Source organism: Leptodactylus fuscus, chromosome 3 (genome assembly GCF_031893055.1).
Source record: "Leptodactylus fuscus isolate aLepFus1 chromosome 3, aLepFus1.hap2, whole genome shotgun sequence".
NCBI lineage: Eukaryota > Metazoa > Chordata > Amphibia > Anura > Leptodactylidae > Leptodactylus > Leptodactylus fuscus.
Genome location: NC_134267.1, coordinates 211,484,521 through 211,507,719, shown reverse-complemented (window position 1 = coordinate 211,507,719; position 23,199 = coordinate 211,484,521). Strand labels below are relative to the sequence as shown.

Genomic DNA, 23,199 nt, shown 5'->3' with positions numbered 1-23,199 from the left:
AGTAAGCTGTGTATACAGTGTGCAGAAGGCTGGATTTCTCCTGTATCTGGGGTTAAATGTAGCAGCCTCAGTTATAGGAGAAATCAGCCTACAGTACAAAAACAAAAGTGATCAGATGTCCCCAAAGGTCACTTATCACCTTATGGGGACACAATCTGGAAACAAAATAAAATAAAAATATAATAAAAAAGTTTTAAAAAAAATGTAAATAAAATAACAATATAAAAAATAAATAAATAATACACTAATAAAACGCCGTTATTAAAGGTTATAGCCCCACCCCCAACGACACCATACAAAATAAAAATTACCGTAACAGAGAGGCAAAACTATATTATAAAGTTTTTCAGTGACACTTTGTGTTATTAAATAAAAAAAATAATAATAAATTGAAAACCAGACACAATTTCCCTCCTATTTTGTTTATATTTTCCTGGATATAAAAAAAAATTAAAACACATTTGAAAATAAAAATAATAAAAATAAAGCCCTCTGTGTCCCCGAAAAAAGATGCAAAAATTAGTTGACTGAGACACACGAGAAAAATGTTACAGCCCTCAAAACGGCACATACAAAATAAACCTAAAATGTGTCTGGTCCTGGACCACAAATTGGCCTGGTACTGAAGTGGTTAAAATAGGTTATCAATAGTTGATTGGGGGGGATCCAATACCTAGGACACCCACAGATCAGCTGACTGAAGAACCAGCAATATTCCAGTGAGTGTTTCTTCTGTTTCACAGTGGTCTCACATGGTTTAATGGATTCAATCAGATGAACATCAGTTTAAGAAAAAAAAAAAAAAAAGAATCCGTTCTATCACAATATACCATGCTTTGGTGTCCGTCAAAAAAAAATAATAAAACGGACAGAAATGGATCCAATTTTTTGATTTGACTTCCAATAATATGAATGGCCATCCATTTGCATCTATTTTTTACATCAAACAATATGTTAACTATGCATCTATGTAACTGAAACCAAAACTGGGCTAACAGAAGCTTTCCACGGGATTTAATGCACCTACCTCTATGACGGTGTGGCAGTTCTTGCAGTAGAATTTGCCTTCATCACTGATACCCCAGTGAATCTCTGTACACTGAGGACATGGCTCCTTATAGGATCTCTAAAGACAGAGAGAAGTTCTGATATTATAATGATGATAAAAGATACTTATACACCCCCCCCCCCCAGTTCAAAATCATCTTATGCTGCCCTCAGATACTTTAGCACAGAAGATGTGACAGTGACACCAGCACAGCTGTGATATTTGACATTTTGCAGCAAAATCCATATGTACTACTGATCATACTGAAATAGTCAAGAGACTTCAGACAGTCTAGTGAAAATTAAAGTGACCGCTTGAGTGGTGCAGGTATTACAGTAATTTTAATGGCACCTATGTTTATACACTGTCTACCAATAAGTATTTGGACACTCATGGAAATGAAGATATCTGCTGTCATGATGTACGTCTCGTCTTCCACTGTTGTATAGGAAACAGTATTGGCATTAGTCGCATGCAAGTTGCCACAAAGTGTGGGGTTGTCCGATTTCGAGAAAGGGGTAATTGTGGGGTACCACAGAAATGGTCGATCCTTAAGGGACATAGCAAGCGAACTGAATTACCCAAAATCGACAGTGGCCTATGTGATTATGAAGTGGAAGGTGAATGGTGATTGTTGGAATGTGCCCCGAGTCGGCAGACCCCCGAAACTGGGAGATAGAGAGCGACGAGTGCTGACCAGAGAAACCGCACCCAACAGATGGCTCACATACACCAGGAGTGTCACCAGGCATCCGGGAGTATTGTGTCCATCAATCCCATCCGTAAGGAAACATCTGCTGGGGTCTACCAAATATTGGATAGGAATAAATGTTGTTTTTCTATTCTACTACCATAGGGGTCCAAATACGTATTGGTAGACAATGTATAGCTTGCAGCAACAAAATTGGAAAACGGGTCCTTTTCTGAGACAATTGCTTAAAAAAACAAAAAACACAACTCTCCCACAAGAAAGAATACAGATTAACTATTCACTTAAGTGTTACAGAACATTGAGGATATCACAGTTATTAAAGGGGTTGTCCAGCCCTAGATTGATCCTACATACTATTGACCTATCCATGGGATAGGTCATCAAAATTTGATCTGTGGGGGTCCAAAACTCAGAACATGACAAGATCAGCCATTCTAACAGCCTTAGGGCCCGTTCCCACTGAGTAATGCTGCGCTTATTCTCACACGTAAACACGTGTCAGAGTCAGCGCTTCAAAACAGAATCCCATTGACTTCAATGGGTTCCGTCTTACGCGCGCTACACATTGAAATCAATGGGAGGCTCTTTAACCCATTGATTTCAATGTGTTACGCGCATTAAACAGATCCCATTGAAGTCAATAGGATTCCGTTTTGAAACGCTCACTCTAACACGTAAACGCATGCCAGAATGAGCGCAGCGTTACTCCGTGGGAACGGGCCCTTAGGGTCCATTCACACGGAGTAAATGCGCACTCATTTTGGCACAATACACGTGTAAAGAATACACGTGTAAAAATAAGACTCCCATTGACTTCAATTACATTTTTTACACGTGTAAAAAACGTGCCAAAAAACGTGACGGACCCTAATGGTGCCGAAGCATGTACAGCACGGCTCCTACACAAGTAATTGGGGCCGCACAGCCGTCCTGTCCATTATAGTGGTTCCAGGGAATTACAGCGTTGCTACTATTACTCGAATAGGAACGGTGATGTGTGCACTCCACTAGCAGCTTCCAGCACCTGGAGGCTGCCAGAACAGCTGATCTGTGTGGGGTCCAGGTAGCGGAACACCCACAGATCACAAATCAATGTGTCCCCTTTAATAACTGATATTATCCTAAATCTTTTGTTACATCAATGTGACCAGTTAATCCATCTTCTTTCTTTTTGGAGAGCTCTGTGGATAGGTCATCAGTATGAAAATCAATTTGGAGCCAGACAACCCTTTAAAGTAAACGGCAAAGTTACCGTGCCAGTTTTTTGGTGCAAAAATGCCGTAAATTTGGCAAACATCTGTTTGCACCAAGAAATGCGCCAAAAATGTGCTGCTTTATCTGTAATAATAATACATTTTATTTATGTAGCACCATATTCCACAGCACTTTACACATCGTAGGGTTAAAGTATTCAACAAAATGAGCCATTATAGAGTAATAAATCAATGCACATAATTGGAGTAAGGACCCTGCTCGCAAGAGCTTACAATCCATGAGGTAGAGGGGGTGACACAAGATGTAGCAGGGGTGACATAGGAGGTAGCATTGTTTATATAGCGGAGCAGCCATTTTTCCTTAGCACCTTTTTGGCAGTCTGAGATAGATTTACTAGTATGACCCCCGCTGGCCGGGGTAATACTAGTAATTTGCAAATTTTCCCCTAGTTCAACAGAAATGAATACAATTACAGAAACACATAAGGTTTACGCTAGGTTCACACTAGTGTTCGGGTTTCTGTCCTTAGGGTCTACATGAGGACTCAAAACACAGAAACCCTGCCTGTTTTATGTAAATTGCCTCAGTAGTGTTTGATTGAGTCTGTTTTTATTCATATGCTAATTACAGTGGCCTAACCAGGAAAGGCGGGGCCCCCGTGGCGAACTTTTGACTAGCCCCCCCCCCCCCCCCGACCAACCCCCTCATCCGCATTCCTGCACGCTCTATTATGTCCCTTAGTGGCCCCTGCACACAGTATTATCCCCCATAGTGGCCCCTGCACACAGTATTATGTCCCTCGGTGGCCCCTGCACACAGTATTATGTTCGTCAGTGGCCCCTGCACACAGTATTATGTCCCTTAGTGGCCCCTGCACACAGTATTATCCCCCATAGTGGCCCCTGCACACAGTATTATCCCCCATAGTGGCCCCTGCACACTGTATTATGTCCCACTGTGGACACCCATAAACAATTATTATACTCTGGGGTCTTTTCAGACCACAGAGTATAATAATCGGAGACCCGGGGGAATAAAAACATAAAAAACTGCTGTTATTTACCTGTCCCCCGGATCCTACGCTGTCGGCCTCTGCCGTTGTCCTTCTTCAAAGACGCCGGACGTCACATGACCCGGGAAGCAGACCGGGTTCATGTGACGTCATAGACGTCAGACAACTAGGCCGAAGCCTGGAGAGGTAAGTAACACAGTTTTTTGTGTTTCTTACCTCTCCCGGGGCTCCAATCATTATACTCGGGGGTCTGCAAAGACCACCCAGTATAATAATAGTCTTTGCAGGACCCGCGGTGTCACTTACCGATCTCAGCCCCTGCCAGGATTGGTAAGTAAATAGGGCTCGTTACCGGCTGGACTCCAGCTGGTAACAGCCTATTAAGAAAAAAAAAAACACAGCAGTAGCGGCTGTCACCGGGCCCCTAATGTCCCGGGCCCTGGTGCAGCTGCCTCCGCGGTAGTTACACCACTGGCTAATTAGCTTCTCCGTGCGCTGTCTTCTGTATATACAGCACAGGCTGCTGCTCTTATACATAGCACACAGCATAGAGAGGAGAGCTGGCTGACAACTTCCAGTGCACGCTGGGGCCTAATTATGAATAAAAACGGACTTATTAAAACACTACTGAGGCGATTTACATACAAAAGATTGTGTGGAATAGCCTAAGGGCTATACAAAGATGTGATTAGTTAAAAATGACTTTTGCCAATGATAAAAAGTGGTTACCCGTGGACTCCATAGACTATAAATAATGGAGACCACCAGGTTTCCACCAATTTCCTCCTTATGGGACTTTTCTTTCTGACGATTTTATGCAGAATCTGGGACAGAATCTGGAAGCTCAGATGTGAGCCTAGTGTTAGATACACACATATTATAATAATATACAATGGCGGCGGCCCCCCAAAAAAAATGCACCACCGGTGGATTTTGTCAAATATATGTGACGCGTATAAATTGAGTCCCTGCAGATGATATGTACCTCATACTACGAAATCGACTGAAAAAACATCATGTACAAAATTGCCAAATACCCGTCAGGAGAGAAGAGGATAGAAATGGAAAAAGACAAGAAATCATTTTCGCTACAATCATTACATTTTGTCCGCCACTGTGTATATATATATATATATATATATATATATATATATATATATATATTTTCCTTCGTGTGAGTTTGTGTTTTCTGATCACTTCTGCAAGGCCAAATTATTTGTAATATTTTATTTGGAAACTGGGAGCTTTGTTCTTTCATGAGAATTCCATGGCAGGAGACCAGTCTTAAAGGGGTCCTCTACACTTATTATGAGGGCACTCTATGTCACTCATTATTTCCAGGGGCACTCTATGGCTGTATATCGAGTAGTGGCAGTATCACCTGCAGTGTAATATAAACCACAAACGAGCAACTGTCCTCTACAGAACGATACAACACAGCACATATACTATACTGAGACACGGACACGTTCTGCGCTCCATCAGTACAGCCGACACATAAACACGTGACTCAATACATGGCGCGTCCTTATGACGTCACTACTCTGAACTCACCGTATCCTCCTCGTCCATTATATGTCTCCAGTTACGCCGAGGGCTTCTCCAACGACATCACCTGAAGATACCCGTGCAGTCCTGTATACCAGCAGAGCACGGGAGGAGGACCATGTGTTTTCTGTGCTAGTCGCTCATGTTTACTCGTCACTTCCGTCATCAACCCAGAGTCACGTGACATGGGAGGATAGTGGCCGGCAGGGGTCACACTAGTACATTTACTCCAGACTACCGAAAAGGTCTTAGAGGAAGGTCCTGCTCCTTATTAGTCATGAAATTGCTGGCTCTGTGTGAACCATCTCATATCACTGGAAAGAACTAGTGGTCATGTCCTGAAAAGAAATAGTATATAGCCAGCTGACAGTAATAGACTAGGGCTACCAACATATTCCGCAGCGCTGTACAATTTGTAGGGTTCAAATGCAGACAGAAAGATACATAACAAAGAAAGTCACTTCACACACTGGGACTGAGGGCCCTGCTTGCAAGAGCTTACAATCTATGAGGTAGAGGGTTTGACACAAGAGGTAGCAGGGGCGGTATTGCTTATACAGTATTCAGACATTTTGTAATAGAGGTGACTGTCATTACACAAACAAAACTTTATGAGCCGTCACTAGTGGTGTCCTGTAACGTGGATGGAGCTTGGACAGTTAAAGTTAGCCTGAAAAGACATCATATCATGGGGTAATGTGGGAGCGGGGACAGAGAAGGGTTACATTTTGGGGATTCTAATTATAGTACGGAAGGGTTTATGTTAGAAATTGGGATAGGCTTGTCTGAAAAGATGTGTCTTTAGTTTGCGTTTGAAACTGTAGAAATTGGGAGTTAATCTGATTGTCCGGGGTAGAGCATTCCAGAGAAGTGGTGGATATGCAAATCTGTCTTCCATGATGTAATTAGGAAGACAGTGCCTCAGTCATGCAGCTGTCTTCCTAATTACATCATGGAAGACAGATTTGCATATTCTTCCCATGTTCCTTTGCACAGTGGAGCGCAAAATGGCTTAATAAGACTCCACACACCTAAATGGTGGTCTCTCGGTAACAGATCTGCATTATGACGCCAAGGGTCCTGTGACTGTGAAAAAATCCAGCACATCTAAGTCTTTTTGCGACTAAAAGTCTCAGTCGCAGCACCCTCAGGAATTCAATGCAATTGCATTCACAAGAATTATAGGCGCTGCTGTGAGGAAGGGCGTTCCTGACAGACTGTCAGGAACTCCCTTCTAACGGTGAAGAGCTACGGCACCGATAGCTCTTCACCGGGAGCACAGAACGGGAAAGCCAACAGTGCTCTGAATTCAGTGCACTGTCGGCTTTCTAGCTGTATATTACATGTGCCCCAACTGATGAAAGGTCCTCTTTAACTGCTTCAGAATAAGGCCTCACATAGCAAGCCGCAATGAAAAAGTGCTGGGGGGAAAACCGCCACGTAAACACATTGCTGTTTTTCCTGCAGCAATTTTCTGCTGTATATGAAGCTGTCTGTTTCCAGCTCTATACACTGTACAGTTACAGTCTTGGGGGCAGCTAATAACAGCTGATCAGAGGGGCTGCCAAATTTCAGACCCCCCACCAATCTGATGAGGGTAGGTCATCAATATAAAAAGCCCATCCGTGGAATCTTTCCCTTACTAGGGTACATTGGTCCTTGTCTTATGGAATTTTAGATTAAAGGGGTATTCCCACGTCGCATACTCACCAGTCTTCACTGCTGTAAAACCTTCTTTCTTCCTGGTTTCTAGTGTCATTTGGTGGGCGGGGTTTCACATGCAACCTGCCATTTAGCTCCACCCCCAAATTTATCATGTAGCTCCGCCCACCGCATAGCGTGATCCTATGGGGCGGCTGAAGGGCCTGTGATGTCATCAAAGGTCCTCAAACAACACTATATGCACAATATTGGACTATGAAGTACAGGCAGGAGCAACTCCATTCTGTGTTACATACAGAGACTGCCTGTCTCTGCCATAATGAACACAATTGAATTAACTAGCCTGATAACTGGGAGAACAGAAGACGTTCAGAAATGAAAGCAGCTCCTCTCCTCTATCTGAGAGCAGGAAGCTAGGTCACGTGGTATAGACACAGGAATAGCTAGATACACAGGCTCGCTCCCCTGCACTTAGCCCCTCCTCCCTCCCCCTGAGAGCAGCAGATACATCACTTGACTCATGAGCAGCTAAGTCAAGGGCTGTGGCCACAAAGAATTGAATAAAGTAAGATAGTGGACAAACAAAGCAGTTTTGCTGAAGCAATGTATTTAGGAAAAGTCTTACATCCACATTAATAAGCAGTATAGCTAGGATCCTTGTGATGGGACAACCCCTTTAAGACTAGTAAAAAGAAATTCATACATTAACCTTACCTTTTTTTCATCCACCTGCTCTCCCATCATGCCCATTGGATAACAAATTGCTATGTATAAGTATACAATGACTTTTCCCTCCGCCAGTTTCAGTTTTGAAATGGCGGACACCCAAAGGTGTCCGGTGTAGCCACTCAAACAGCGGTTTGGGGCTCCGTCATTTGGGTCTCCCCACAGACCCCAACGACAGACAGCACAATACTGGTTTGAACCTAGTGTAAGTGACCATTTACACCAGTGTTGGATCAGAGTCCTTGGGAGCACCAGATAAAATGATTCTATGGGCCCACCCTACAACAACCTGTAAGAAACAGACCTTAGGAAATAAGACTATATATCAGATTGTAAAAAATACCCTTAAAATTTAGAAGTCTTCTGCCGGACCATTATTGCTTTAGAGCCTGGGCCTAGTGGAGAATCCTCTAGCACTCTGGTGGGCCAGTCTGACACTGCCTGGCACTAAGATAACTACATCCTCGGATTTTACTCTCTTGGTGCTGTGGCTTTTACTTCCTGTAGAGGGCAACAGAGTGCCATCTATATATATATATATTATCATGTCTACCCAGTCACATTATAGCTAACAAAAAATTTAACTCTTATTACATTGTTCTAGTGCCTAGGAAAGCAACCAGTATATCAAGGTATACTAAGGTCTCTAACACGGCTTGACTGGATCAGTGAGGCCAAGCTTGACCTTGCAGGTCATCACATTGGAATAGTTATACTAAAGTAGTGGTAATTGTTATTACCCATAATCCCCTGGGTCCCCTGTTTTTGTTTCCATTACCATACTGACTGACACATCCTTCCCTCCTCTGCTCCAGTGAATATGTTCTTCTGCGATAAGACATGGTTGTTCTGCAAACATAACATATCCTTAATCCATTTTGGATATAGAATTTGCAGGCTTGTTGGAATATACCCTTTCTGTATGTCAAAAAGAAAGATTAATAGGTGACGAAAATTCTTGAACAACAAATGGGAATGTCCCATGGGAGTGTACTGACTTTCTTTTCTCCCTCCTATATGACAGTTCTATAACCATGAATATATTCTATACTAAATACATTTCTGTAGGCCACTGGTTTGCGCTCAGCATGGTGGCCCTCGGGTTCAAATCTAGCCCATAATGAGTTTGTATGTTCTCCCCGTGTTTGGGTGGGTTTCCTCCTCCAAGTACTCCACTTTCCTCCCACACTCCAAAGACATACTAATAGGGAATGTAGATTACACATCCTATATACTTCACGTCCTTGACACATCTGACCCGACGTGACCTGTTGCTCTGCACTTAAGAAAGGGCTTTTAGGTGACCTGAAACGCGTCGTGATTTTCTGTTTTAATACTTACCCCATTAAAAGGTTTTTTCTACTTGGAATTGTCGACCCGGTTTTCTTCTGCCTACCAGTGAGCATGGATTCCCTGCCACGGACCTAGGTCCTTGCTGTTGCTGTCTATATGGGACAGTGACTGACAATATCTGTAAAGTGCTGTGATGGCCCTAATCAAAGGACACCCCAAAAGTCCCTCTGCGACATAAAATATACCATTATTTTATACAGCACAAGCAGTGGCGTAACTACCGCCATAGCAGCAGAGGCAGCTGCCACAGGGCCCGGGACATTAGGGGCCCGGTGACAGCCGCTACCGCTGCTATCATTATACTTAGGGGTCTTTTCGGACCCCCAAGTATAATGATTGGCGGACCGGGAGAGGTAAGAAACATAAAAACACTGTTACTTACCTCTCCACGATCCGTGCAGGCTTCGGCCTAGTCGTCCGATGTCACATGAGCCGGGCCTGCATCCCGGGTCATGTGATGTCTGACGTCATTGAAGATGGACTACTTCAGAGGCCGACAGTGTAGGAGCCGGGAGATAGGTGAGTAACAGAGGTTTTTTTAATGTTTTTCTCCCCCTGGGTCTCCGATTATTATACTCTGGGGTCTAAAAAGACCCCAGAGTATAATAATTGTTTATGGGTGTTCATTATGGGACATAATACTGTGTGCAGGGGCCACTAAGGGACATAATACTGTGTGCAGGGGCCACTAGGGGTTATAATACTGTGTGTAGGGGCCACTATGGGGGATAATACTGTGTGTAGGGGCCACTATGGGGGATAATACTGTGTGTAGGGGCCACTATGGGGGATAATACTGTGTGCAGGGGCCACTATGGGGGATAATACTGTGTGCAGGGGCTTCTCTGGGGGATAATACTGTGTGGAGGGGCCACTATGGGGTACAATACTGTGTGCAGGGGTCACTATGGGATACAATACTGTGTGCAGGTGCCACTAAGGGACATAATACTGTGTGCAGGGGCCACTATGGGGGATAATAATGTGTGCAGGGGCTACTATGGGGGATAATACTGTGTGCAGGAGCTAACATGGGGCATAATACTGTGTGCAGGGGCCACTAAGGGACATAATACTGTGTGCAGGGGCCACTATGGGGCATAGTACTGTGTGCAGGGGCCACTAAGGGACATAATACTGTGTGCAGGGGCCACTATGGGACATTATACTGTGTGCAGGGGCCACTATGGGGTATAATAGAGTGCGCAGGAATGCTTAGGAGGGGGTTGGTCAGGGGGGGGGGGGAGGGCATGTCAAAAGTTCGCCACGGGGCCCCGCCATTCCTAGTTATGCCACTGAGCACAAGCTAGGGGCCCCATTACAGGTTTTGCACTGGGGCTCAGGATCTTCAAGTTATATCTCCGTTGGCCCTATATGAGTTAGTAAGATAAAATAGACGTTCAGTGGCTATTCGGAGTAGGACTGTGGCTGGCTTTTCTGTAAGGATAGAATCTGATATCTGTGGCTGAGGATTCATTTCTGGTAGCCCACAGGATTCAGACACTATCTCAGTGACACCCATGTGAAGCTCCGCTGACTATCCACATATACATATTACCCATGAGCCCCGCATAAAATTTTCATCTCTGCTAATTAATGTGTTTTTCATGTCTGCGGTTGGAGAGAGTCCGGTTACTACTCCGGGAAGTCCTGTCTCGTTGTCAGATGTGTAGAAGCTTCTATGCGGATGAATCACAAGGTAACAAAGCTTTTATATGCTTCTGATATTATATCCATTTATTATAATAAAACATCAAATCAAGCAGAAACCTCGGCTGTGAAGCCATATTAAAGGAATACTCCACCTTCATAGCAACATTATGTATAAAGTGGATTATTACAGTTCTGTATGACACTTGGAGAGGTCCATGGGGGCATCCTGTACCTGTGTAAAGGGCTATTCTACTGGCAGTTATTGGGAATGAGTAGAGATGAGCGAACAGTGTTCTATCGAACACATGTTCGATCGGATATCAGGGTGTTCGCCATGTTCGAATCGAATCGAACACCGCGTGGTAAAGTGCGCCAAAATTCGATTCCCCTCCCACCTTCCCTGGCGCCTTTTTTGCACCAATAACAGCGCAGGGGAGGTGGGACAGGAACTACGACACTGGGGGCATTGAAAAAAATTGGAAAAAGTCATTGGCTGCCGAAATCAGGTGACCTCCATTTTAGACGAATAGTGGATTTCAAATCCGGGTCATATGAGAATGTGAACTTTGTGACTATGAGACAGGGATAGCTGTACAGGCAGGGATAGCTAGGGATAACCTTTATTTAGGGGGGAATGTTATTAAAAATAACTTTTTGGGGCTCTATCGGGTGTGTAATTATGATTTTTGTGAGATAAACTTTTTCCCATAGGGATGCATTGGCCAGCGCTGATTGGCCGAATTCCGTACTCTGGCCAATCAGTGCTGGCCAATGCATTCTATTAGCTTGATGAAGCAGAGTGTGCACAAGGGTTCAAGCGCACCCTCGGCTCTGATGTAGCAGAGCCGAGGCTGCACAAGGGTTCAAGCGCACCCTCGGCTCTGATGTAGGAGAGCCGAGGGTGCGCTTGAACCCTTGTGCACCCTCGGCTCTGCTACATCAGAGCCGAGGGTGCGCTTGAACCCTTGTGCACACTCTGCTTCATCAAGCTAATAGAATGCATTGGCCAGCGCTGATTGGCCAATGCATTCTATTAGCCCGATGAAGTAGAGCTGAATGTGTATGCTAAGCACACACATTCAGCTCTACTTCATCGGGCTAATAGAATGCATTGGCCAGCGCTAATTGGCCAGAGTACGGAATTCGGCCAATTAGCGCTGGCTCTGCTGGAGGAGGCGGAGTCTAAGATCGCTCCACACCAGTCTCCATTCAGGTCCGACCTTAGACTCCGCCTCCTCCAGCAGAGTCAGCGCTGATTGGCCGAATTCCGTACTCTGGCCAATCAGCACTGGCTAATGCATTGTATTGGCGTGATGAAGCAGTGCTGAATGTGTGTGCTTAGCACACACATTCAGCTCTACTTCATCGGGCTAATAGAATGCATTGGCCAGCGCTGATTGGCCAGAGTACGGAATTCGGCCAATCAGCGCTGGCTCTGCCGGAGGAGGCGGAGTCTAAGGTCGGACCTGAATGGAGACTGGTGTGGAGCGATCTTAGACTCCGCCTCCTCCAGCAGAGCCAGCGCTGATTGGTCGAGTTCCGTACTCTGGCCAATCAGCAATGGCCAATGCATTTCTATGGGGAAAAGTTAGCTTGCGAAAATCGCAAACTGACAGGGATTTCCATGAAATAAAGTGACTTTTATGCCCCCAGACATGCTTCCCCTGCTGTCCCAGTGTCATTCCAGGGTGTTGGTATCATTTCCTGGGGTGTCATAGTGGACTTGGTGACCCTCCAGACACGAATTTGGGTTTCCCCCTTAACGAGTTTATGTTCCCCATAGACTATAATGGGGTTCGAAACCCATTCGAACACTCGAACAGTGAGCGGCTGTTCGAATCGAATTTCGAACCTCGAACATTTTAGTGTTCGCTCATCTCTAGGAATGAACTCTCATCTAAGTGTTACTCAGCATGCTTACTATGGCCGACAATCACGCAATCACTCTGTCTAGTTAGGGGTTTTTTGGTCAGGACTTTGAGGCCATATCCACCTCAAAATCCTGACCAAAAAGAAAAGTTTGTTCCAGCTCCCGGAGAAAAGAAGCGACATGCTTATTCTTTCAGGTGGATTCGCCTCGCGACATCAGCTGAAGACGCTCCCTCCCCCCGACTAGGCCCATTCATTTGGGCCTAATCCGGAGCAGAGTGCGCGACTGGATCCCAGTGCAGTGTATCGGCATCCAGTCGCAGCTACCCGTACTTTGGACTGGAACCTGAGGTGGCCTCCGCCTCAGGTTCTAGTCCAAAAAACCTTGTGTGAACTTACCCTAAGGGTTCTGCTGTCTATGGACAAAGAAAGTTTATACTGGGTGAGCTATCATTATAGCGATCACTCCCCTTGCTTCTACTCTATATCAGCCTGTGTGATTAGCCCAGGGCAGAGCAAGCATTGATAGGTGTGTTTCGTAGCCAAACCTGCTCATCTAATACCACTGTAAGGCTAACGCCCAACGTAGCGAACCACAGCCATATAACGGTGCGGAAAAGACTGCGGGGGAAACGCATCACTTTTTTTGCGCAGCACTTTTCACAGAAAGTCCACAGAGTTTTCCTCTGAGGACTTTCTGTCTCATTATACCCATATGGAAACCGCCAGCATTTCCATAGGTGTAATTGACATGCTGCGATTTATAAAAAAGTGACTGCTTTTGAAATGGCAGTATTTCCACTGCAGATTTTCTTCGTCAATGTGTGGATGGGATTACAATACGCAGTGTTTCCGCTACGGCCGCGTATTGGCAAAATGGAGCACCGGCCTAATGCAGCTGAAAAAAAACACTGTGTTTTACAGTACCAGCATAGTGAATGAGATGCTGACTTATTATATCCACACATTGCGGGGAAAAAACACTGTGGAAAAGCTGCAATTAAAAAAAAAACCATGGGTTGATAAAAAACTCAGCATGGCAATTTTACCCTCGGAAAAGCTTGCATTTACCCTATACATTATATAAGGGAAGGAAAACCGTAGAGAAAAATGCAGAAAAAACTCATTTCTGTGGCGTTTTTTCCGTTGCGTTTTTTAGCTGCATTCCACAGTCGGGGCCTTAGCCTACAGGTGAGTTCAGACTGAGTTTTCTTGAAGAAGGATTTTGAGGCGGAATCTGCCTCAAAACCATCTCCCATTGATTACAATGAGAGTCAGTAGTTGATTTTTTCAGCTAAAGAATTTTAAAAAAAGCGCCTGGCCTTTCTTCAGGCAGATTCTGCTTTGAAAAACCCATTGAGATCAATGGGAGTACCAAATATACAGTAGCCACTGAGTCCTCTGTAGCTTTGCCACTGACTGGACACATTTCTGATAGTGAGCTCTCCTCCAAAGAATGTGACAGTCTTCAGAGTAGCACGTCATGATGTCATAAAACAAAGATGTGGTACTCTAGGAAACATGGCCTGTGTTTCAGGCTCCATTCCCACGGAGTAACGCGCCGCTCGTTCTGACACGTAAACACGTGTCAGAGTGAGGCGCTTCAAAATAGATCCCATTGACTTCAATGGGTGCCGGCTTACGTGCACTACACAATGAAAGCAATAGGTAAAAAAGCCTCCCATTGAGTTCAATGGGTAGCGCGCGTAAACTGGCACCCGTTGAAGTCATTGGGATCTGTTTTGAAGCGCCTCACTCTGACACGTGTTTACATGTTAGAATGAGCGGCGCGTTACTCCGTGGGAACGGAGCCTACGACGAACACTCCAAAAATGTTCTGATAGATTTCAGAAAATAGAATGAAACCGGTAACCATATCCCTTTAAGCAGTCCTGTTCAATAAAGGCAGCAGACATTTTAACACATTTCCTTTCCTGCAGTTGTGAAGGAACAATGCATAAATCTTCTATCTGTTAATGCTAATGAAATGCGCCGTTAGAAACTTGTCTTAATAAGTTGATAAAACTCATATAAAATTCTACATATGCAACTTCTTGTCATAAGAATATTTCCATTTATCTGGTGTTATAGTGTTTATACTGCCACTTAATTCTGTAGAAAATATTACATTCTTGCTCAAAGGCCTTGATCACACAGTGCAAATTTGGTGGAACTTTCTGTGTGCAACAGTGGCACCAAAACTATGAGAAATATGCAAATCTGTTTTCTAGGATGTAATTAGGCAAAACAATGCCTCTGCTTGCTGCCCTCTAGGGACAGCCCTCTTAAACATCATGCATGACTTTTTCAACAAGCCTTATGCTATGATGCAGGGTTTAGCTAAACCAGTAAATCTATTCTAAAAGGAACAGAATCCCAGCTGTGGACAGCGCTGTTTCAACCTGATAGGATGTCCTCAGCACAGCGTAGGGAAAACTGGTTTGGCTAAGAATACAGCATCCAGCTGTAATGCAGTGTGGACAACCATGATAAGGGTGAGTTCACACAGAGTAAAGTGCTGTGTGATGTGGCATGTAGACGCCGCGTGAGTTTTTGCGGGCCTTATACGCTCCCATTGATTTCAATGGGAGCCTGGATCGTATACGCGGCGCTATTTCATTTCACTTTACTCCGTGTGAACTCACCCTAAGGAGGAAATCCACACTTGCATCTAGCAAAGCCATGGCTTACATTAGGTCCAGAGAAGGAGGTGATGAAGTCAGAGGCCGTGTTGACGACCAACTGACCATTAATCCTGGGTAACTGTCATCGCCCTAATTAGTAAAGCTAAGTTCTAGCAGTAAGGCAATGACACCAGACACACAATGTTGGTGCTAGTTCTTCTCTTAGGGGGTGTTCGCACTACCGTCTGTGTCCGACAGGTAGTGTCCGCTCCTAGTGTCCGTTCAAAATCTCGCATGGACATTAGGAGCGGACCCTACCCGACATGTCGGGTTTTTCTGTCCACTTGAAAAGTCGGACATCTTTACAAGCAGACAGTGAAGGAAGGGCACGGAGTGCAAAAGAACGCATCCGATCGCCATTTAAATAAATGACAAGTGTCACGGACACAGCTAGTGTCCGCTCCTAATGTCCGTGCCAGATTTTGAACGGACACTAGGAGCGGACACTACCTGTCGGACACAGACGGTAGTGTGAACGCCCCCTTAGCTGAAGAGGAAGTGCACTGACGTACTTTATTAAAGCAACATCGCTTTATGTAGCAGCAGAGAAAGGAAGAGAGATAACAGCAACGTAAGTTTTTGTATTTGCTCCTGATTGGCGTAGTACATCTCAATCACACAGAGAGAGGAAGTTTCCTTCCTTAGACCACATTCAAACAGCCAAAAAACTGCTGCATATAAGTGTTTGTATTTTGGCAACAACACACAGACCTCCCAGGGGTCAAATTAACTGAAGTTAGAACAAAATACAACTCTATGGAAGGGGTAGGTAACCTTCGGTGCGCCATCTGTTGCGGAACTACAATGCATCTGAATCAAATGTTGTTTGCCTTTGTGAATCGCGGCCTACATTGCTGAGATATCACCGTTTTTGTCAATATGTGCCAGGGTTGGTATACTGGACTCTGGTGACATACTAAAGAGATTGTTGCACTATAGACACTTATCCCCTATCCACAGAGGGACAAGTGACTGATCGTGGGGGTGCCAAGAGTCAGAAAACAGGGCAAAAATTCGGATGGAATCCCGTAACAAGTCGTGTGATACGTTCAATAAATTGGGGCTGGATTGTGGTTATCTACACACAGATTACCACTAAGGGCATTGCTTCTCCTGTACTTGCCCAGTTGCTTTCCAATTGACACCCTCCAATGGTACTGGGTGACGAAACCCAGTAAATACGTGTTAACCTCCGGCCCACTAGTTGTAAATATACTGGACACACTTGCACCCCCTTCTTCAGTCTCTCATCTAACACATGCCCAGTTAATGTGACATGCCCCCATTCCCTTTCAGGGTAAAGTTTCTATTTCCTGGGCCCATTCTGTAAGTGATCGTAGCGAGGAATGACTTTTTCAGAATGGCTTTGTGAGTTTGTTTCCCTGACAGATGTGGGAGGTTACCGCACTCCTACATAACAACTCCCTGATAGATGAATTTAATGTTGTTCAATTCCTCCTACTCAATATCCGCCCCCTCCACATTGCATCAGCGCTGTTCTTTATCTCCATGGGAACCATTACTTGTGACCTCATCAGATGGAACCAGGATTGTGCCCGATTGTCTTACTTGATATTTAACCCCTTAGCTGCTAATAAGCTGCAACACAGGAACAGCAATTTTATGTATATATATTTTTATTTTATTTTTTTTTCATTTTTATAGGCTACTTCTAAATATATATTTTATTAAAGGGGAATGCCCAGCTGAACCAAGAAAGGTTGTACCTTTAAGATGGTATGATGGTCAAGACAATAGCTAAACATCTGCTCCTCGCTTTGGAAGTCAGCTCTGCAAGGCTGCGGATAAAAATGATAATTATTATGATTATGTATACAACGCCTTCATATCCCTTTATGTAATAGATTATGGTATTTAACAGGTGTAAGTATATAAAAATACATAAAACGCTTAAAACAGAATAGTTCTACCTCGAGAATAGTGAGTGCATTAAAGGGATTGTCCAGCCAGGAAAAAAAAAAATTAGGAAATAGCTAAGGCTAGGTTCACTTCTCCATTGGAGTCACTATGAAAGGCTCCGCCAAAGAAAGTGTTGAAAATCGTCACGAGAGAGAAAAGTCCTGCACCAGTTTCAGTTCAGGGTTTGCTGGTGTCCATGTGTAACCACTAAGGCTAGGTTCACACCTGCGCTAGCTCTCCGGTGGGGGATTCTGCTCCCCATTCACGCCATTCAGCGTTTTTCTCTCGCCGTTTTTTTTCACTCTTCTTGAGGCGGAAATCTGGCAGACGCCATTGTCGTTTATGGGGTCCACGGGTTTCTGCGGGCATCCGCTTTTTTAAGCGGATTAATTTTCTATTCGGGTGTCCCCAAGTGGACCCCTGAACAGAAACCCAAATGCATGTGTGGTCCTAGCGTAAAGCAGCGGTCTGGCTCTCTGTCATACAGGTTCTCTAGCAAGTCTCATTTATACCTCGGAAACACGGGCAGTTTCCCTATATGTATAATAGAAGTGGAAAGTTCTCTGAGGACACCTCTGAAGACCTTCTGTGAAAAGCAATGTGGGAAAATCCGCAATGTGTTGCCGCTACTGTTTTCCTGGAGCACTTTTTTGCTGCACTCCACTATGTGGGGCCTTAGCCAAAAGGTCTGTTCACATGGTGGAAGCTGCTGCTGATTCTGAGGTGGATTCCGGACCAAAATCACTTGAAGATTCTGCCCTGATTCTGCCTTCTATTGTATTCAATGGGGAGCAGAGATTGTCCCCAGCTTAAAGGGGTATTCCCATGACGCTTGTTCACTAACCTGCAGGCTGTTGTGCTCTCTTCACTTCCTGCTTTTCTCGGCACATAGGTGGGCGGGGTTTCACTTGCACGGGATTGGTTGTAAATGAATTACCACAGTGTGAAGCTGATGTAACAGAGATGGATTTGAGTCAGTTTGCATTACATACAGAGGTACTGGACTCCCTATCTCAGCCCTTATCAGCCAAATTCAATTAAACCGACTGATAAGAGCTCAGAAATCCCAGAGCTCTCACCTTCCCTATCTGTGTCATTTAAGTAGCGGAGCTTCTCAAACAGTTCAGAGCTGCTCCCAGCCCCTCCCTCCCCCTCTGAGAGCAGGCAGCTACATCACTTGACAAATGAGCAGATAATCCCAAGGGCCATAGAAACGGAGTGTAAACAATGAAGTGAATAAATTAAGATAGCGGCCAAACAAAGCAGTTTTGATAAAGCAATGCTTTAAGGAAAAGTCTTAAAAGGGTATTCCCATGTCCCTTGCTCACCAGTCTTCGCTGCTGCAAAGACTTCTTTCTTCCTGGACTTTCTTCCAGGACTTTTCTCTCCATGTTTTCAAGCAGATTCGGGGACAGAATCCCTGATCGGAATCCGGACGCACATGTGAACTCACCCTTAGGCTGAGGCCCCACATTGCAGAAACGCAGCTTTTTTGTTGTAGATTTTACTGCATTTTTTTGAGCCAAAGCCAGGAGTGCATTGAGCTGAAGGTAGAAATATAAGAACTTCCTATATATTTCCCATTCCTTTTGTAGCCATTCTTGGCTTTGGCTTAAAAAAAATGCAGCAAAATCTACTACAAAAAAGCTACGTTTCCTTAGCCTCAGGGTCAGTGCACACAGTTTTTTGGCACTGATTTTGACGCTGAATCTGCCCCAAAATCAGCCTCCAAAAAACTCTATTAGGCTGAGGCCCCACATTGCGGAAACGCAGTTTTTTTTGTTGCAGTCATCCGGCAAAGCCCTTGTCAGGCCACTTGTATTGACCGGGCCGTTGTTTTTTTTTTGCCAGTCTGCAGGGTGGTGGACTGGCCTTAGTCTTAGCATGCGCAGTCGGCTCTGCCTAGGCCCTAATGCCTAGGCAGAGTGAATTTCAGCCAGAAGAAGACGGGGGAACGCTGCGCCGGGAGAAGACTGCACGGAGGATCCAGCCCGACCGTCACTCGTGGACTTGGTAAGTATAATGTTATCGAATTTTGCCTACCCCCGAAACGAGCATTTCCCCCCATAGACTATAATGGAGTTCGAACCTCGGACATTTTAGTGTTCGCTCATCTCTAGTTACTATAGCAGTGTGGCCTAACTCAAAGTATCCAGCCTCGGTGTCTAGCGATTCACCATTTCCACTTCACTATTGCAACGCAGAGCCTTCCCATCCATACAGTTGATGAGAAGGCAGGCTCTCCACCATGATGCTTTGCACCACAAAAATGACTCTAGGTGACGTTGCTATGTTAACTTCAGGGAGCACACGTCCTCCGGTCTGGCCACCTCCGGCTTCCACACCGCAAAGTACCTGCCAAATACTAAAATCCAACCCCTTCATAACCCCATCTCCATATGACCAAAGCCTATTGCCAAGTGACCCGGCGAGGCTTGTAAAGAAGCGCTCTCACTCTCGCTTTTTTAAACATAAAACACTATTTTAGCTAAAAACTATTCCTCCAAACTCAACAATAAACACGCACACTCAGCTCACAGAATAAGCCACTTAATGTACATGGAAACAAAGGTTTAAGTACAATATTACTTACCTAATTTATTGTCCTTCAACATCTGCTATCAGGCTAGAGACGACATTCCATGACACCGTAGCGCCTAGTCCTTCTTCCATCCACATACACCACTTGTACCTAAATAAAAACTCAACAAACTTGGATGGATTAAATTGGCCACAGCAGCCATCATTATTACAAACAGACATATAACTTAGTTCAACAAATTATTTAAACAAATTCCCTGAGCATCGCCATGTCTAAGGAAGTCCTTGAAGTCCACAAGCTGGCCTGTTACCCATTGTTGTTAGTTACCTCCAGCCATTCACCCAGCTTGGAGGCACCATGTCACCTTTACCAGGTGAAGGAATCCCATCTTAAAAGATTCCCCAATTTTAGGCCAATCTAAATATTTCGAGCATATCAATGCCACTCATTGGGGAGTCCAGAGCCTTGAAGCTCCCCCACCAACCACATCCTACTTGCCCAACTCCGAGGACCCCCGCCAAGCTGCCGTGACTGCCCACCTAACCACATACAATATATGAATCCACATGTAAAATAACGTTCCCAGACGTTGTTCCCCAATGCTCTCTTCACTGTGTGCGCCGTTACTGTTCATGAGCTTTTCTTCCTAAAGGTCCACCACACAACTACATTTGAAAAGGTCCCACCTTAACATCCAAACCCACCAATGGCTGCCGTCCAGACGCACACCGTCATGTGGGGCCTCCCTTAGGCTGTGCCCGTTTGTCCGACCCTTACACTATAGACAATGTCGTCCAACAACAAAGTTGTCAACTTCCTCCAATTAGAACCTGCAAACATTGATGTCATCATGTACCCCGTACTCTGCATAAACAAATCCAGTCTCTGCTGTATTCCGATATAGGTAGTATATCTTTATACAGAGGCGGCGGTGGATTGTGACACCATTCTGTACATGTCATAGGATTTTCATGATCTGGAGGTGGTGGGCCAGAAGATGGAGGCCTAGCTGAACCTTGGTTTTGTAGGGTTCAAACTTAACTTTGCAATCTGCTCATGCTGAAAATGATAGTTCCTGCTTTCCCCATATCCAGCTATTCACGTCAACTAAACTTTTTGATTAAAGAATATGAAGAAAGAAAAAAAAAAAAAAGACGCTATTGGTTTGAGAAGGAAGTTTCGTGTGATTTGTGTGTGGGAGTTTCACCAGTAGAGGTCACTGAGGGGAAAACTTTTAATGAAGAGAATGCAGTCAAGTAAAGTAAGAGCGCGGAGCTGGCGTAGTTATTAGCAGCAGGTTCACACAGCCGGGAGAGGGTTTCAGATAGAAAGCAGAAGATTTGATGTATTCAACTAATTGGATTTTGTGGGTAAACATATTCTATAAAACTCGATTTTTCTCCTTCCTCATTGCAGCCAAGTGAAAGGTTTAGGCAGATTTTGCTTTTTTATCTTTATACTAAACACACTGTTTTACAGTATACAAGGAAATAGTAGGAATGTGACAATGGAATTAAAGGAGAAATCCAGTTTTAGCAAATAGATCATTGTATTTGTATAATGAAAAGTGGCCAAATGGAAATTCTGTCCAGTAAATGCCCACAATACTTGGTGGGGGCTCCTTTTTCATGGATGGCGGCATCAATGCGACATGGATGCTGGGGTCTCTCATCTTCCTCTTGATAATATCCTATAGATTCTCTATGGCAGGGGTAGGGAACCTTTGGCTCTCCAGCTGCTGTGAAACTACAACTCCCAACATGCTCCATTCACTTCCATGGGAGTTCCAAGAACAGCAGAGCAAGTATGCATGCTGGGAGTTGTAGTTTTGCAACAGCTGGAGAGCCGTACGTTCCCTACCCCTGCTCTATGGGGTTAAGGTCAGGTGAGTTTGCTGGCCAGTCAAGCACAGTGATACTGTGGTTATTAAACCAGGTCATGGTACTTTTGGCAGTGTGGACAGGCGCCAAGTTCTGTTGGAAAATGAAAATTTCATCTCCAAAAAGCTTGTGGGCAGAGGGAAGCATGAAGTGAAGTGGTAGACGGCTGCGCTAACTTTGGTCTTGATAAAACATGGTGGACCCATTGGGGCCACACGGTGGCTCAGTGGTTAGCACTGCAGCCTTGCAGTGCTGGAGCCCCGGTGCTCAAATCCCACCAAGGGCAAAAAACCATCTGCAAGGAGTTTGTATGTTCTCCCTGTGTTTGCATGGATTTCCATCCCATATTCCAAAGACATACTGATAGGGAAAAATGTACATTGTGAGCTCCATGTGGGGCTCACAATCTACTAAAAAAACAAACAAAAAAAAAAAACATGGTGTACCTACACCAGCAGATGACATGGCTCCCCAAACCATCGCTGATTGTGGAAACTTCACACTAGACCTCAAGTAGCTTGGATTGTGTGCAACCTCTCTGCTCTTCCTCCAAATTTTGGGACCTTCCAAATGAAATGAAAAATTTACTTTCATCTGAAAACACCTTGGACCACTGAGCAACAGTCCAGAACTTTTTGATGATATTCTAATTTATTGAGATTCACTAGAACTTTCTGTATCACAAAGGGTTTTTAAGGTGTCTGCTTGCTGGCCTTTATTGCAATAGTGGATACAAATCTGTCCTGGCCATGTCATGTAGACGGGTAAATTAGTTTGGTAAAAAAAAAAATTAACTATGGCGCTGAATGTATGCAGATTACCAATCAATAGACATGGGGGTGGTGTCACTCTCCTGGATAGTCTTGCCACTTGTCCTGTTTCGGGATTGACCTCCTTCTGGCCGGGAGCGTTTCCCACCAGCTCTATCCAATAGCATCAGCTCTGGTAATTCCAAAGCCAAAACTTCCTCATTTCTCTGTACTTGCAAAGTAGCTGGCTAGTGGTGATATAACCTGGGCAATGGGGGTCAATGAAGCCGTGTCCCGCTGGCAGAGCCGAATGCGCATGCGTAGAAGTTTGAATCCAGCTCCGGAAGAAGACGTGCAGAGAGGCCATTCCTGAAGAAGATGGAGGCGGCGCTGGAGATTTCTCTTGCAGAATTGAGGACGCCCCCAGTGCTGTTTGAGCGCTGGGGACCCACCCCCAGTGCTGCAAGAGAACTCATCTGCATACTGACGAAAACCAGGATTTCTACCGAACGGCGACACGGAGAAGACATCTAAAGGTAGGAGAAGAATAACCTTTCTTAAGAATATTCCTACATGTGATCGAGAAAAAATGTGATTTTAATGATCAAATCCCTTTAAAGAACCAC

At 44.7% G+C, this 23,199-nt stretch overlaps 1 protein-coding gene across 1 annotated transcript in view; it reads right to left on the bottom strand.

Moving 5' to 3' along the window:
- Nucleotides 1-5,652, bottom strand: part of TAF1B (TATA-box binding protein associated factor, RNA polymerase I subunit B) — a 65,456-nt gene extending 59,804 nt beyond the window's left edge. The window contains exons 1-2 of the mRNA XM_075269600.1: nucleotides 5,542-5,652; nucleotides 1,028-1,126 (exon numbers count right to left, since the gene is read on the bottom strand). Coding sequence (XP_075125701.1) covers nucleotides 1,028-1,126; nucleotides 5,542-5,559 — 117 coding nt within the window. The 5' untranslated portion in view covers nucleotides 5,560-5,652. The remainder of the gene's footprint in view (nucleotides 1-1,027; nucleotides 1,127-5,541) is intronic.
- Between the last annotated feature and the right edge of the window lie 17,547 nt (nucleotides 5,653-23,199).